Below are 15968 nucleotides of genomic sequence, written 5' to 3' on the forward strand. Positions count from 1 at the left end.
AAAAATGCCCCTACCCTAATAATAAGCAATTAACCCTGGCTTTTCCCCCCTTTTCACTGAGGCAAAAGAAACTCTTCCTCTTCACCCCCATCTCAGTTTCTAATTATTGAATGACGCATTCGCATTCCACCACCGTGTGATCGAGGCTTGTTGCTTGCTTTTGTGGCCTCCTTTGTCGAAGGTGTTGCTGTCGTCGTTGTTGCAAAGGTACGAGTTACAGTTTTTCACACTTTTTTCCCTTCTTCATTCTTCAAGAAGTTGGCGAATGCTACGACGTTAAAGTCATTAGCATTGTTGGTAATGTTTGATTAGGGGATGACTAATCAGCAGTTTTCGTTTTTTGTTGTGTAGCAATGGGAGAATCAGAGTTCACAATAGAGCTCCATCACGGAGGAAAATTTATTGACAGGGGAGATGGACTACAATATTTAGGTGGGTTGGTTGTGGAAGACTTGCATTTTGAACTAGATGAATGGTCTTTGCAAGAGATAGTGAGTTTGCTGAAGGGTCTAGGCTACAAGGGTTATGCGAAGCTATGCTGAAGGGTCTAGGCTACAAGGGTTGTTGCAGTAGGGACGGATCCAAATGACAATTATTTTCCAATTGCGGTTGCAGCAGTGGAGGCGGAAACAAAAGACAGCTGGGGATGGTTCCTTGATCTGTTGCTGAATGATATCGGTGAATCAAGAAGATGGGTATTCATGTCGGATCAACAAAAGGTAAGGATAAACTGACTTATGATTGTAACTATTTCATTCTACTTGCATTGTTTTTGTTGATTGAATCATGGTATGTTGTACTCTGTTGTTTTTGTTAGTTTAGGGTTTGATGCAAGTTTTTGGTGAGATGGAACCTTTTATTGAGCATAGATTATGTTTAAGGCATCTCTATGCGAACTGTAAGAAGGTATATGGTGGAGGGACAGTTCTTAGGGATCTAATCCTATCCATTGCTAAGGCTACCTATGTAGAAGAGTGGGAACGAAGAATGAATCTGCTGAAGGAGAAAAATAGGGACTGTTATGATAAACTGATGGGAGTGGACCCAAAGTTGTGGACAAAGAGCCATTTCACCTTTATGGCAAAGAGTGATATGCTAATGAATAACATATCAGAGGCTTTCAATGGCAGGATTCTTGAGGCTAGAGACAAGCCCATTCTGACGATGTTTGAGTGGATCAGATGCTACTGGATGTCAAGATTTGCAGAAAAGAAGAAGAAGGCTGAGAAGTATGAAGGATCCATTCTGCCTAAACCAAAAAAGAGGTTGAATCTAATTGCAACAAGGAGTATGGAATGGCAAGCTAGATGGGCAGGTGAGCTGAAGTTTGAGGTTCATCACAAAAATAGGATTATCATGGAAAGGTTTGTGGTGGATCTGTTAGCTGGTAGTTGCAGCTGTCGATTTTGGGGTTTGAGTGGTATGCCATGCCCACATGCATGCAGTGCCATCTTTGAAAAAGGTGACAATCCTGAAGAGTATTGCAGCAATTACTATAGTCCAGCAGCATACCTTGCAACATATGGAAAATCAATTGCTCCAATTAATGGAGAGAACATGTGGCCGAAGGTGAACTGTGAACACATAGACCTCACAGATGATTGAAGTTTTTAGGGTTATGTAGCTCCTCCTACTGTGGATTTATGTAGGACTTTTTTTGTGTAGTATAGTATACTGTGGATGTATTTTGGTATTGGGAACATCACTTTTTTAGTTTATTTTGCTTTGTGGTGGACCACTTTTGGTAGTACATTGTAGGTGGAGCATTTATTTTGTAACTAGTGCAAGTTGGATCCACTGAACTTATCTAATGTGTGGAATATGTTAAGGACCACTAATGTGAATTACATTATTCTAATGATGCATCTGTGATAGCCTGATATCAGTTGTTTTTAGTTGTCTGCATCTTCATTCAATATCACAACATTATATTTATAGCAGCAAACAAATAAAACTTTCATCCATTCAATCTAAATAACATAACATACACTTTTTATAGCTCCTCCGTTTAAAGCCAACAATGACCACTACATCAATAAACTTTACCACACAGCACTGCAACTATTAGGATTACAAAACAAAAAAACAACATCATCTGCATCTTGCTCTGCTTCTTCATGCTTTCTTCCAACTTTCGAAGTTCCTCCTGGACCGAATTCAGCTCTACACAGATTCTTCTAACACAGTCATCAACTTCTCCAATCTCCACCTTTAACCTCTCCGTGTCAATACTAAGTCTATCAACCCTCATTGCTTGTGCATTTTCACCCCTAATTTCTCCCTCTACTCGACCAGAGTGATACTGTGAAGACAATAAGCAAACATCGCCAACCTTCTTTTCTTCATCAACCCATTCAAAAAATTTGCATCTTCTACTTGGGCAAGACATAAACCTTCTATTTGGATTCTTGGGTGTATTAGAACTTTTCAGAATCAGAGAGTCTCCACAGAAGCAACGACTCCTCCTCTCCTTCTGCTTCAACCACTCACCTTTCACAACATCTTCATTATCAATCCACTCAAAAAAACTGCACCTTGGCACTCGTCCACAAGCTACATACCTCCTTCCATGGCTGCCCACTTCAGAAGAAGACAGAACAACAACTGCCTCCCCACAATAACACAAATGTCTTCTCTTGTTGAGACTTCTTGAACTCGAAATTCTCGAAGAACGTTAGCTGGAATCCATGCAAGCTCAGAAAATTTCAGCAACAAATAAGAAGAAAGGGAGAAGAGGAGAACGACGAACAGAATAGGGTTCTGGAGTTTTAGGAGGAGAACAAGGATTATGTAGTGTTATAAACATGGGTATTTTAGTAAATTTAACACAGGTCAACGTTTTACTTAACGTTGACTGCCAATAGGGACCCAATTAAAACAAAAAAAATGGTATAGGGACTCAATTAAAAGGAAAAAAATTATAGGGACCTAATTAAAAATTCGGCCAAACTATAGGGACCAACAGAGTAATTAAACCTAAGATATTCCATATATATTAAGCATATTATCATAGCCCTTTAACAAAATATCATTATTATCATGGTATGATAACTCTTAAAAATAGAATTTATAGGAGTTGTCTCCTCTTTATATCACATTTCCAAGTGAGAAATTCTTGGGACAGTAATTTTTAGTGTTTTTAGTTATTATTTGACCGGCACCAATACTAAATTATCTTTAATAATAAATTTTATTAATTTATGTGTGCAAACTCTGAAAAATGTGAATGCAAACTATATTGATTCATATGTACAAACTTTGGCAAATATAAGTGCAAATTATATACTTCTTGTGTGCAAAATTCTTGTAGATATGGATGCAAATTATTGTTGGTCAAGTACTGTCCATGTAGCATTTCTTTCCAAATTAAAAATTGCAAATTCAAGTTATGACAATGCTAACATACATCAGATTATTTATGATTTTTATCAGAAGTATATATAAGGTTTCATTTCTAGTACAGTGTACTTGTCTAATATGGAGCATGACTAGTTGCTTCTACTTGGTACAAGATGCAAGGTTTTCTTCTTATCTTTAAGAAAATATATGTATATATCTCTCTCAAATTTGCAGAGAGAATGAGGAGCCTGGTTGTTTTCAATATACCTTTGTTTAGACAACATGGCTAATTTGACAAATTTTTTTTGTTCTAATTTTTGTATTTTAAAACTTTATCACCCCTGCGCTCTCTTTGAAAAATCCCCAGCAAATCAGCAATATTCATTTAGTAATTTGTTTGTGGTCTCAAAGTAGAATTTGATTTCATATTGCAACATAAGGTTACAAGCAGCCCAAGAATGCAGATATTTAAATTTTTAAGGAAGCCCAATTTCATTTCAATAATAACCCCTTAATTAAGCACAAAATCGTCATATTATAAATCTTAAAATATATTATATAAATACTTTTTCTTCTTCATATAATATTTACACATTGAAACTTTTAATATCAAATCATTTTAACTTAAAATTTTTATAATATTAACATTAACAGATTATTTTTTCATGATGTTATAACTCTTAAAACAGAGTATATAGATGCTGTCCCCTGCTTAATTATATGATATTTACAAACTAAAAATACGTGCAAACTCAAATTGTTTAAACCTGAAATTTAGACAATGCTAAGATCAAGTTATTGGTGATTTTTAACTCAAATATAAGCTACTACCAAGTGCACTAATAATTGTTAAAGATCATGCAAACACAACATATTAGAATATTTGGACTTTCAAACTATGACTGCAACATATGTGTTATTAGGGATCTTTTTGAGGCTAGGGACCTTGATTGTTTTTAGGGATCTGTTTGTTTAGATTGGTTTAGACATTTTTGCCTAACATTGTTAAGGATATTGAACTCTTTAACCTCTTTCTTAAGAAGTCAAACATTATTAATTAATTACTTTTCAGACATCTTGCTTCCACAACATAGATTTGCACACCCATTTCATGCGACCTTGGAAATTTAATTGCTCCTAATTAGGCTTCAAAGTACCCATAGCAACATCATTTATATCCTTAATAATATATATGGTAACTTATTTGTTGTCTCATAAAATAGAATTTGATTTCATATTGCAACATAAAGGTCTTATATATAGACACCTAAATCTTTCAAATTTTTAAGAGCTTAAGGAATTCCAATTTCATACCCATGATAATTATTTTATTAAGCATAAAAGTAGTTCTAAAATATCATATTATTGTCATTTTGTAATACTCAAAAAAACAGAGTACAGGTGTTATCTGCTGTTTCTGAAAATTGCAAAATCAAATCATTTTAACTTGAACTTCCGACAAGTTATTTATGATTCTTAATGGCACACAAATAAGTGTTAGAACTTAGATGCAAAAATAACAAATTAAGGCTTTTAAACTATGCCTAGAACATGTCTCAAAATTAAGCATCAAACTAGACTTAAAACATCATATTGCTATCATTTTATAAATCTTAAAAATCTTTGAAATCAATGTCTTTTAATCACAATAATGCAATACAATTTTCTGCATTTTGATCACTTATGTGCCTAGGAATCATGAACTATCACAACTATAGTGTGTTATGACATCCTATGTGTAATGAACTAATGATTATGATGTGGGCCGGTGCTAGTAATGAAGATCTAAAATAAAGATACATAATTTATATGGGCATCACATATCACCAATAAACATACATAACCTTGTATATATTTAAACTAAAGTCGTAATTATTATTATTACTAGGGTTTTATTAACAAATACTCTATTATACTTGTTAAGAATATAAGGAAAAAACCTTTATAGAAAAAATAAAATTTTAAAGTCGTCAATGATTATACATGCATGAAAAGTTTAAGTTCTATACAAATTTTCTATTTTTATTAACAAGTTCTCTCAGCAAAATACTTACTATCATGATTATTCTTATTAGAGTTTTGTTAACTAGTATAATAAATCTATAAAATTTTATAGAAGAAATAGATTTTGATAATAAACGTATCTATACCACAGGTTGATGAATCTTACCCCTGTTGCTTAATTTGGCTGAAATGGGATCTTGGTGAAGGAGGAGGATTGAGTTCATGCATGGAAGCTGAGCCCAGATAAGTGGTTGTAGAACTCTTCAAAAGCAGGCAAGCACCGACTCTTTCTTTTGATGTCTTTTTGTGATATGCATGCATTCTCGAGTTAAACCCCAAAATAGTCTCTGAGATTGGGGTCGTGCACTAAAATCGTCTATGAAATTCCAATTGCACCAATTACGTCTCTGAGATTGACAAAAGTGCACCACGTTAATCCTTGACCCATTTTCCACTAACAACGCGATCACATGGCTTGATGACGTGGGCTGTTAATGACACGTGTCACTCCATGGTTTGGCCATGTGTAATTATATGATGATGTGTTGGCCAGTGACACGTGGCATGCTGATGTGAATGGTTGTCATGTGTCACAATGCTCTTTGGCCACGTGTTTGTTTGTGCCACATGTCGCAATAGTATTCGTCCATGTGTCATCCATTATGTCATCATTGTAGATGTACTAAATTAGTCCCTCAATTTGCATTAAGTGACTCATTTTAGTTCCTGAAATTGAATGTCGTACGCCAAACTAGTTCCTTCACCAGTTTTTTCTCATTTTTTTAAAAATTTAAAATTTTCAATATCTTGGATGCACTTTCAATTCTATTTTTTCACATATCGTTTAAATACAAGTGTTTTTATAAAAAATTTTAAGATTTTAGTTTTAATTATATAATTTTTTTCTATAATAATTTAACATTGGTAAATTTTGTAATACATAAGAATGTTATTATAAAAAAAGAATTATATGATTGATTAGACATATTTTTTCATAAAAAAACATGTGTTTTTAACAAGAAATCAAGAATTAAAATACACATTTTTTTCGGTTCTTATGAAATACACGTTTCCGTTGTGTGTAAATGGACTAGACTGAAGGCACTTTAAGCACCCTCACTACCATCTCCGACAGACCTATCGGAGATGGTAGTGGAGGTGCTTGAAATGTATTCACGTCAACTCCATGACGGCGGTTAGGGGTATCCGCAAGAGAAAAGATATTTTATAAAAGCACTTGTATTTAAATAACATGTGAAAAAATAGAATTGAAATGAATGGATTCAAAGATATTGAGAATTTTGAATTTATAGGAAAAAAGGAGAAAAAACTAGTGAAGGGACTAGTTTGGTGCACGACATTCAATTTTAGAGACTAAAATGCGTCACTTAATGCAAAGTGAAAGACTAATTTGGTTCATCTACAATGATGACATAGTGGATGACACGTGGACGAATACTGTTGCGACACGTGGCACAAACAAACACGTGGCCAAATAGCATTGTGACACGTGGCACAACTATTCATACCATCATACCATTACATGTGGTCAAATCATGGAGTGACACGTGTCACCAACAGCCCACATCATCAAGCCATGTCATTAATGGAAAGGACTAACGTGGTGTATTTTTGTCAATCTTAGAGACATTACTGGTGCAATTGGAATCTCAGGAACGATTTTAGTGCACGACGCCAATCTCAAGGACCATTTTGAGGTTTAATTCTGCATTCTCCTAAGTATCTAGAAAATTAATGTCCAAAAATTAAAAGACTACTTGGATTTTTGTATGTACCTGAAGTTTCCGATGAAATGTTATTTGTCATGTGCAATTTGAAATTTTAATATATGCAAGATCAATAATAAGATACCATATTATGATAAGACCGATAAGTAGGATGTGATTAGAATGGTTAACTTCAGGCACTAGACCTATGTATCAATTCCTGTAACTAGTTTTGTTGATTTTTGAAAGAAAGAAATCTCAATAACTCTCAAATGTTAGTTTTGTGGTATTGCATTGTGTTGTGTATGTTAAGAGGATAACTCGCATTTTTTCTTTTTTAGAAACTCACGTGCAGTTATTTCACGTGAAGTTGATATTTGAGATTCATTACATGATTTAACAAGTTTAACTAAATCATCAGCGAACGATTATTAACAATCAATTTCACATGAAAACAATTGCACGTGAGTTTTCACCTTTTCTTTTTATTGGTTGGCATTCAAACAAGTAGCTTTTGAAAGATAAGACTAGACATCTTAGTTCCATTGGTGCAAAGGGTATGATTCTTTGATATATATGCAGAGAAATTGAAGAACATTGTTGATTTTTCCAATTTTTTTAACTTAATTTTGTTTATTTTGCTCTTACCCACATGTTGTTTTGTAATGTCTTTCTCCTTATAATGTAACTTTTTCTTATTAGGTAATTTTTTCCGTTAAGTTCGACCGAAATTCAACTCATTATTTCACCTAAATAATGGCTGAACCCTTCTATTATCCACAAAAATAATTAAAAGTTACCCCCCAAAATATTAACTTTGTTCCTTGCAAGTTGTTCATGCATCTTTAAAGTTCGTGTATAATGTCCTTTACAATCATTTGGAACATATGGTGGTACAGAAACAAAAGGATGTTTGCAGGTAAGAAAATGTCACTCCATGAAATTATTTAGTTTATATTCTGCTGGACTGATATATGAAGGATATATAGGAAAGAAATAAAGAAAGAATGAGAAAAAGTTTACAAAATTGATTGATTGTGATTGATAAAGTCAACATGTTCGAGAGGTAATTGGGACGTGTTTACAAAATTATGTTTTCTTTTTCTGGTTTTGTTGTTCATTCTCCTTATTACTTTAATAAAAAATTATATAATATTAAATATCAGCTACCAAATTAATTATTATGTATTTATTTATAAATATATGTATTATTTATATGTTTTTAATGTGTATAGTGTATTCTGAATATATATTTTATATAAATGACTGATTTGATAATTGATTTTTAATATACAACAAACCTCAAAGCTAAGGCTCCAAGTGCGCGAATAGTCACTGACAAGTTTTTTATTTGAAGTCTTCACTCTTCACAGTATTTTGCTTTGAAGTTTTAGCTTTTGGTTTAGGTTGAGAAAAATAAAGGAGTTGTTAAATTATAGTCTTATTATGGTTCACAAAGTTTAATACAAATAACACTTGTGATTGGTGATTATAGTTTAATGCTTAGATTGATAAAATTTCAGTTTTATAAAATAATATGAATAATTTTTTTTACTTAAAATGATAACAATGTAATTTGATCAAAATTCAATAAAAACTTAATTCCTAGACTTTTATGATCGAGATATGTATATATCTTAGATATTAATCATCAAACAAGTCATAAAACATTATATTATCATCATTATAATTAACTCTTGAAAGTTAAAAACAGAACATATAAACACTGCCCTTTTCATATTAAATATACACACTGAAAAGTACTCTTTCTAGAATATTCACTTAAAATTTAGACAAAACTATCATCAAACTACTAAGAGATAGGGGTGGGCATGTTAAAAATCCAAACTGGATCCACTTCAGAACCAGTTTTATGGTTCATGAAACTAAACCAGAACTAGATTGAAGAGAGAAATCGATTCTAAATCGGTTTGAAAAAATAAAAATCGATTTTAAATTGGTTTTAGAATTTAAATTTGGTTTTACTTACAAACCGGTTTTAAATTCGATTTTACTTACAGACCGGTTTTAAATCCGATTTTTTTTAATCCAAATCTAAAATCTGTTTTTTTTTTTATAAAATCCAGTTTTAAAATGAAAATCCAATTTTAAAACCAGTTTCTTCAAGCAAAAATCATATTTTAAAACTAGTTTTTAAAAATCTAATTTTCAAACCAGATATTTTAACAAAAAATTCACTTTTAAAACCAGTTTTTAGAAATTCAATTTTCAAACCATAATTTTTAAAAGTAAAATTAATACTAAAGTCATTTTAAAGTGTATAGGTTCATTACAACTAGAATTTGGCTATGTATAAATCTAATGACAATAGCTAATCTATATAATATTTAATCATTCTCAAAACATCAAAAGAATACCACCAAAAAATAAGAGGATATACAAAAAGAGGATATACGAACTTTCTCTGTATGAATCTGCTAAGAACCCAAAACGATTTTAAATTTTGCAACAAAATGTCTTGTTACATTATTTAGCAACCTTTCCCTGCTAAAGACTATAGCCACTCCCTCAAAGTAGAAGCAAAGCTTTGATATAGCTTTTGATTCTTCCCCAGCCACATAAGAATGAAAAAGATTACAAAAAAAGGACAAAACAAAAATAGGGTGTTGGATGAGAGATACAAATATTCAAACAAGCTCCGAAAAATTCAATAGTCTCGAGTTAAAAAATAAAGGGATGGAAAACAAGGTTCTCAGCACAAATTAGCAACCATCACACAGAGAAAATTGCCGGCATCATCAATAGCGAGAGTAGCCCCTGCATTAACTAGTAAAGCAGCTACGTCTTAATGTCAATTCTTGATGACTTTTAGCAAGGGAGTAGCCCCAAATTTATCTTATGCAGATGATTGTTTAAAGTTTAAACCAAACTCAATATTTTGACTTCAATACAGCACATTCAAAAAATAAAAGGATTGTCCGCAATCACCTTAAAACGGAAAAAAGTTCAAAAGCTAACCTGGTAAATTGATATTTACTCCTTGCTCAACTAGAAGGGAAGAAATATCTACATATCCTTTTGAGGCAGAGATATGCTGTGATAGTAAACAGAAAACATGTAATTAAAATGTTAGCTTGTCACCACTGTATTATGTGTCGAAAATTCAAAATCTTGATCATACTACTCCTCTTATCTTCTTTCTCAAAAAATTAATCAAGACTCACTCACTCACTCACATGCGAAGAACAAGATTCAACAAATCCTACTCGTAGAGTGCGAGTCAGATTAGATTTGAGGGAATGCTACAAAGATTATATATAGTATAGACAAGACTTGAACAAAAAAATATCTTAGATAAGAGCAAAATAATAAGGAAAAAATGAACTTGCATTCAAATCATACAAGGTTCTCACCACAAATTAGCAACCACATAAAAGTAAAACATCTCAGCCCAGTTTCTCATCAAAACAGCCCAGTTCCAACAACAATTTCAGCAATTTTGCAATAATTCATGTACTTGTTGCATTTTCCCCATGCAGTATGAGTCTCACAGCAAATTGAATCGAGTTAAATTTGGTGATGATCACTACTATGCTAATTTTAACGAATGAGAAAAATGCATGCATCTATATAGAATTATAGATTGTAGAGCATCCCTCCATCATCAAAGTATCTCTCTAGCAAGGTTTTGAAAATCGGTTCGGACCGGTCGGTCGAACTGGTTGAACTGTAAACCGCGGCAAAAAGCGGTTCAAACATATGCCAAAACCGTGAATTTCAGAAACCGCAATTGAACCGGTGAACTGGTCGGGAACTGGTCGGTCTAACTGAACCATGACCCGACCGGTTTTTTGAATGGGCAACCAAACGTCGCCGTTTCACTCACCGAGGCAATTAGCAAGCCCTAACTGCATCCTCCCGTGCCAGATCTAGCATTCCAGAGCTCCGTTTCAATCTCATCGAGCTCCAGAGCGCCCCTCACCTCCGTCCAGCCACCGCCTCGTGCCGCCGCCGTCGTTCCTTCGAACAGACACCGTCTGCTCGCTCACTTCCCCTCCTCGCGCAGCCGCCATCGCAACCTTCGAAGCCTCCGTCGTGCAACCTTCGAAGCCTCCATCGCGCAGCAGCCATCGCAACCTTCGAAGCCACCGTCTGCTCCACCACTCCTGCATGTTCTGTGTCCCTCGGTGTCTCTGTCCCTCTCTGCAACCACAGTCTCTTGCATGTTCTCTAGCTAATTTTTTTATTAACTATGAATGTATGATTGAACTCTGATATAGTGAAGCTCTGTGAACTCTGATATAGTGAAGTTCTGTCAACTCTGAATTTATGATTTATTGAAATAGTGAAGCTCTGTGAACTCTGATTCAAGTCATTCAACTGTGAACTGCTATGGTGATATAGTGATTGAATAATTGTTTTTTTGTGAACTGTGAAGTGTGAACTGATATAGTGATATAGTGATTGAATAATTGTTTGCCTATTTCAACTGAACTAAGTTACTGATTCAGAATTGTGAACTTTGTATTGTTATTGGATTGGATTGTATTGTTATTGGAATGGATTGTTATTGCCTGTTTGCCTGTTTCAATTGAATAATTGGATTGGATTGTATTGTTATTGGATTGCTGGTAATGTTTAGGTATGGATGAATAATTATTGTTAGTTAAGCTCTGAACTTTGTTGTTGTTACTTCACTTGTTACCATAACTGGCGCCAGCTCTGTTTCACCGGTCAGCGCTGTTCCCCCTCTTGCTCAGGATCTGCTCTGCTCTGTTCTAGGCTTCTAGATTTCTTTGTTATTGGAATTTGATTTTATTTCTGGTTAGGATTGGTGATCTGAATCTTTTATTTGAAAATTATTTTTTGGTTCTTTGATTTTCAAGTTGCTTGCTGCTTCAATTTGAGGGGATTGTGAATTTTGGTTTAAACTGTGATTGAAGGTTCTTTGGTTTGGGTATTCTTCACTTTCCTGGAAGCTTAGCTTTTAATTCGTTGAGATCAAATTATTGTTTTCAACGTTGGTGATTTTTAGATATTCTTTTTGGTTGCTTTCTTTTTAAATGTTTCAATTGGTGGTGTTGTGTTGTTGCTGTGATTTAAATGTTCTTTTGATTCTTTCTTTTTCTCGAATGCCCAGTCAATGCTTGATTGATTGGCTTTGCTCACTGATTATATTTGATGATAAATTTTAGATTTATAACTCTATTACTGCTTTATTGTCTTTTTGTATAGTTAAATTTTATTAAAGTTTCTTGAATTTGCACCGACTATGTTATTGATTCAAAGTTTTTCGAGTTTTGTTCATTGTTTGGTTGCACCGTCCCTGCTCTCGATCTCTGCCGACTTGCTACCCCTCCTCTGTGTTGGATTTTTTTTTTGTTTCAGGTGTTGTGTTTTTGTTTCAGGTCCTGTTGTGTTTGTTGTGCAATACTATCAATTTGTTTTACTTTTTGACTCAGCTACATTAAGACAATAATTTCTATTTTTAACTTGTGCATTGTATATTTATATTAGACTATAATTATATTTTAATGTATTTATTTATATTTTATTTATTATTTTATTATAAAACGGTTTTTTCGATTCAACCACGGTCAAACCAGTGAACCAGTAACTAGAACGGTTCGATGACCGGTTCGGTTTTCAGAACCTTGCTCTCTAGTTAGTTAGATATATTCTCTCACATTTCAGCCACTCTTTAAAAATAGATTAACTAATCAAAATAGAAAGCTTTCATTCCACGCCAGACATAGAATTTTACTTACTCACATCATATTAATCGAAGTAGCAAATTAAATATATAAACAAGTAAAGTAAGAGAAATCCATCATCGTATCATGTTCTTCTCATTCAAAAGAATACTTAATCTGTAATTTGGTGTTAGAAATAGGAATGCATGAGTGTACATTTGAATTCAAATTAGGATTCACGATGGGCAGTAGTAGATTCGCCGTAAATGTAGTCAAGGATAGCAACGACACCGAAAACAAAGGCTTGATCGATCCCTGGATTGACGACTACATGGTAATTAACTAAGCTAATTAAGCTAATTAACCATAATCAACTAACAGCAACTAATCTAGCTAAGCTAATTAACCAAAATCAACTAATTAACCAAAATTAATCAAACTTAATAAAAATAAAAAGGAAAATGGACAAAAACCTGGAAACAGAGAACTAGAAAAACAAAATCTACAATGCAATCAATTGCAAAATCAGACATGACAACCCGAAATTCCTCTAGAAGAAGAACGAGCAGAGGTAGTGGTCCTAACGCTGTGACCTAGTGGCAAGAAGAACGAGCAGAGGTAATGGTCCTAACGTTGTGACCCAGTGGCGAATGGAAAGCCCACACCTGTGACGGTAAGTCGGCGAGACGGAGACGGTGAAACCAAAGAATGACAACGGCGAATGAGAAAGGAGAAGACCGAAAGAGAAGCACTGAAGGAGAAGACACCACAGTTGAAGGAGAAGCGCTGAAGGAGAAGACGCCACAGTTGAAGGAGAAGCGTGACGCCACAGTTGAAGGAGAAAGCGACGGCACAGTTGATTTGTGCGTAGTGTGAACTGTGAACCGAATTGGGGGTTTTCCAAATTTGGATCCTAATTCGGATTTGGATCCGGATCTGGATTTAAGTTGGTTAAATGGTTTGGATTAAAAAACCAAACCATAAAATTGATACAATGTAGCTTGGATTTTTTTTTTTAAAATGGTTTGGTTTGAATTGGGTTTAAAATCCAAGATTTGGATTTTTTTGCCCATTCCTACTATAAGGTTCTAATCTAGGCTGGGCAAAAAAATCTAAATCTTGGATTTTAAACCCAATCTAAACCAAACCATTTTAAAAAAAAACCACATTGCATCAATTTTATGGTTTGGTTTTTTAATCCAAACCATTTAACCAACTTAAATCTAGATCCGGATCCAAATCCGAATTAGGATCCAAATTTGGAAAAACCCTAATTCGGTGAACCAGTTCACAGTTCACACTACGCACAAATCAACTGTATGTTGTTTTCTCCTTCAACTGTGGCGTCTTCTCCTTTGGTCTTCTCCTTTCTCGTTTGCCGTTGTCATTCTTTGGTTTCACCGTCTTCGTCTCGCCGACTTGCCGTCACAGGTGTGGGCTTTTCATTCGCCTCTACTCGTGCTTCTTGCCACTGGGTCACAGCGTTAGTACTATTACCTCTGCTCGTTCTTCTAGAGGAATTTCGGGTTGCCGTGTTTGATTTTGCAATTGATTGCATTGCAGATTTTGTTTTTCCACCCAGGAGCACAACAAAGTTCGTGAAACTGAACCAGAACAAGCAGTTCCAGCACAAGCAGAACAAGCAGTAGCCCCTGTTCTAGTTCTCTGCTTCCAGGTTTTTGTCCATTTTCCTTTTTATTTTTATTAATTTTGGTTAATTAGTTGATTTTGGTTAATTAACTTAGTTAAATTAGTTGCTGTTAGTTGATTATGGTTAATTAGCTTAGTTAATTACCATGTAGTCGTCAATCCAGGGATCGATCAAGCCTTTGTTTTCGGTGTCGTTGCTATCCTTGACTACATTTACGGCGAATCTACTATCTGCCCATCGTGAATCCTAATTTGAATTCAAATGTACACTCAGGCATTCCTATTTCTAACACCAAATTACAGATTAAGTATTATTTTGAATGAGAAGAACATGATCTCATGATTGATTTCTCTTACTTTACCTGTTTATATATTTATTTGCTACTTTGATTAAATGATGTGAGTAAGTAATATTCTATGTATGGCGTGGAATGAAAGCTTTCTATTTTGATTAGTTAATCTATTTTTAAAGAGTGGCTGAAATGTGAGTGAATATATCTAACTAACTAGAGAGATATTTTGGTGACGGAGGGATGCTCTACAATCTATAATTCTATATACATGCATGCAGATGCTCTACAATCTATAATTCTATATACATGCATGCGTTTTTCTCATTCGTTAAAATTAGCATAGTAGTGATCATCACCAAATTTAACTCAATTCAATTTGCTGTGAGACTCATACTGCATGAGGAAAATGCAACAAGTACATGAATTATTGCAAAATTGCTGAAATTGTTGCTAGAACTGGGCTGTTTTGATGAGAAATTGGGCTGGGATGTTTTACTTTTATGTGGTTGCTAATTTGTGCTGAGAACCCTGTATGATTTGAATGCAAGTTTATTTTTTTCTTATTATTTTGCTCTTATCTAAGATATTTTTTTGTTCAAGTCTTGTCTATACTATATATAATCTTTGTAGCATTCCTTCAAATCTAATTTGGCTCGCACTCTATGAGTAGGATTTGTTGAATCATGTTCTTCGCAAGTGAGTCTTGATTAATTTGTTGAGAAAGAAGATAAGAGGAGTAGTATGATCAAGATTTTGAATTATCGACACATAATACAGTGGTGACAAGCTAACACTTTAATTATGTGTTTTATATTTACTATCACAGCATATCTCTCCCTCAAAAGGATATGTAGATGTTTCCTCCCTTCTAGTTGAGCAAGGAGTAAATATCAATTTACCAAGTTAGCTTTTGAACTTTTTTCCGTTTTAAGGTGATTGCGGACAATCCTTTTATTTTTTGAATGTGCTGTATTGAAGTCAAAATATTGAGTTTGGTTTAAACTTTAAACAACCATCTGCATCAGATAAATTTAGGGCTACTCCCTTACTAGAAGCCATCAAGAATGGACATGAAGACGTAGCTGCTTTACTAGTTAATGCAGGGGCTACTCTCGCGATTGATGATGCCGGCAATTTTCTCTGTGTGATGGTTGCTAATTTGTGCTGAGAACCTTGTTTTCCATCCCCTTATTTTTTAACCCGAGATTATTGAATTTTTCGGAGCTTGTTTGAATATTTGTATCTCTCATCCAACGTCCTATTTTTGTTTTGTCATTTTTTTTGTATTCTTTTTCATTCTT

The 15968-nt window shown here is 34.0% G+C and overlaps 1 protein-coding gene across 1 annotated transcript; it reads left to right on the plus strand.

Moving 5' to 3' along the window:
- The first annotated feature begins 353 nt into the window (after positions 1-353).
- On the plus strand, positions 354-1605 carry LOC112742316 (uncharacterized). The gene is made up of 3 exons (XM_025791552.1): positions 354-522; positions 616-719; positions 823-1605. Exons 1-3 carry the CDS (start codon positions 354-356, stop codon positions 1603-1605), a joined length of 1056 nt encoding a protein of 351 aa, XP_025647337.1.
- The last annotated feature ends 14363 nt before the right edge of the window (positions 1606-15968 follow it).

This window comes from Arachis hypogaea, chromosome 14 (genome assembly GCF_003086295.3).
Source record: "Arachis hypogaea cultivar Tifrunner chromosome 14, arahy.Tifrunner.gnm2.J5K5, whole genome shotgun sequence".
NCBI classification, from domain to species: Eukaryota; Viridiplantae; Streptophyta; class Magnoliopsida; order Fabales; family Fabaceae; genus Arachis; species Arachis hypogaea.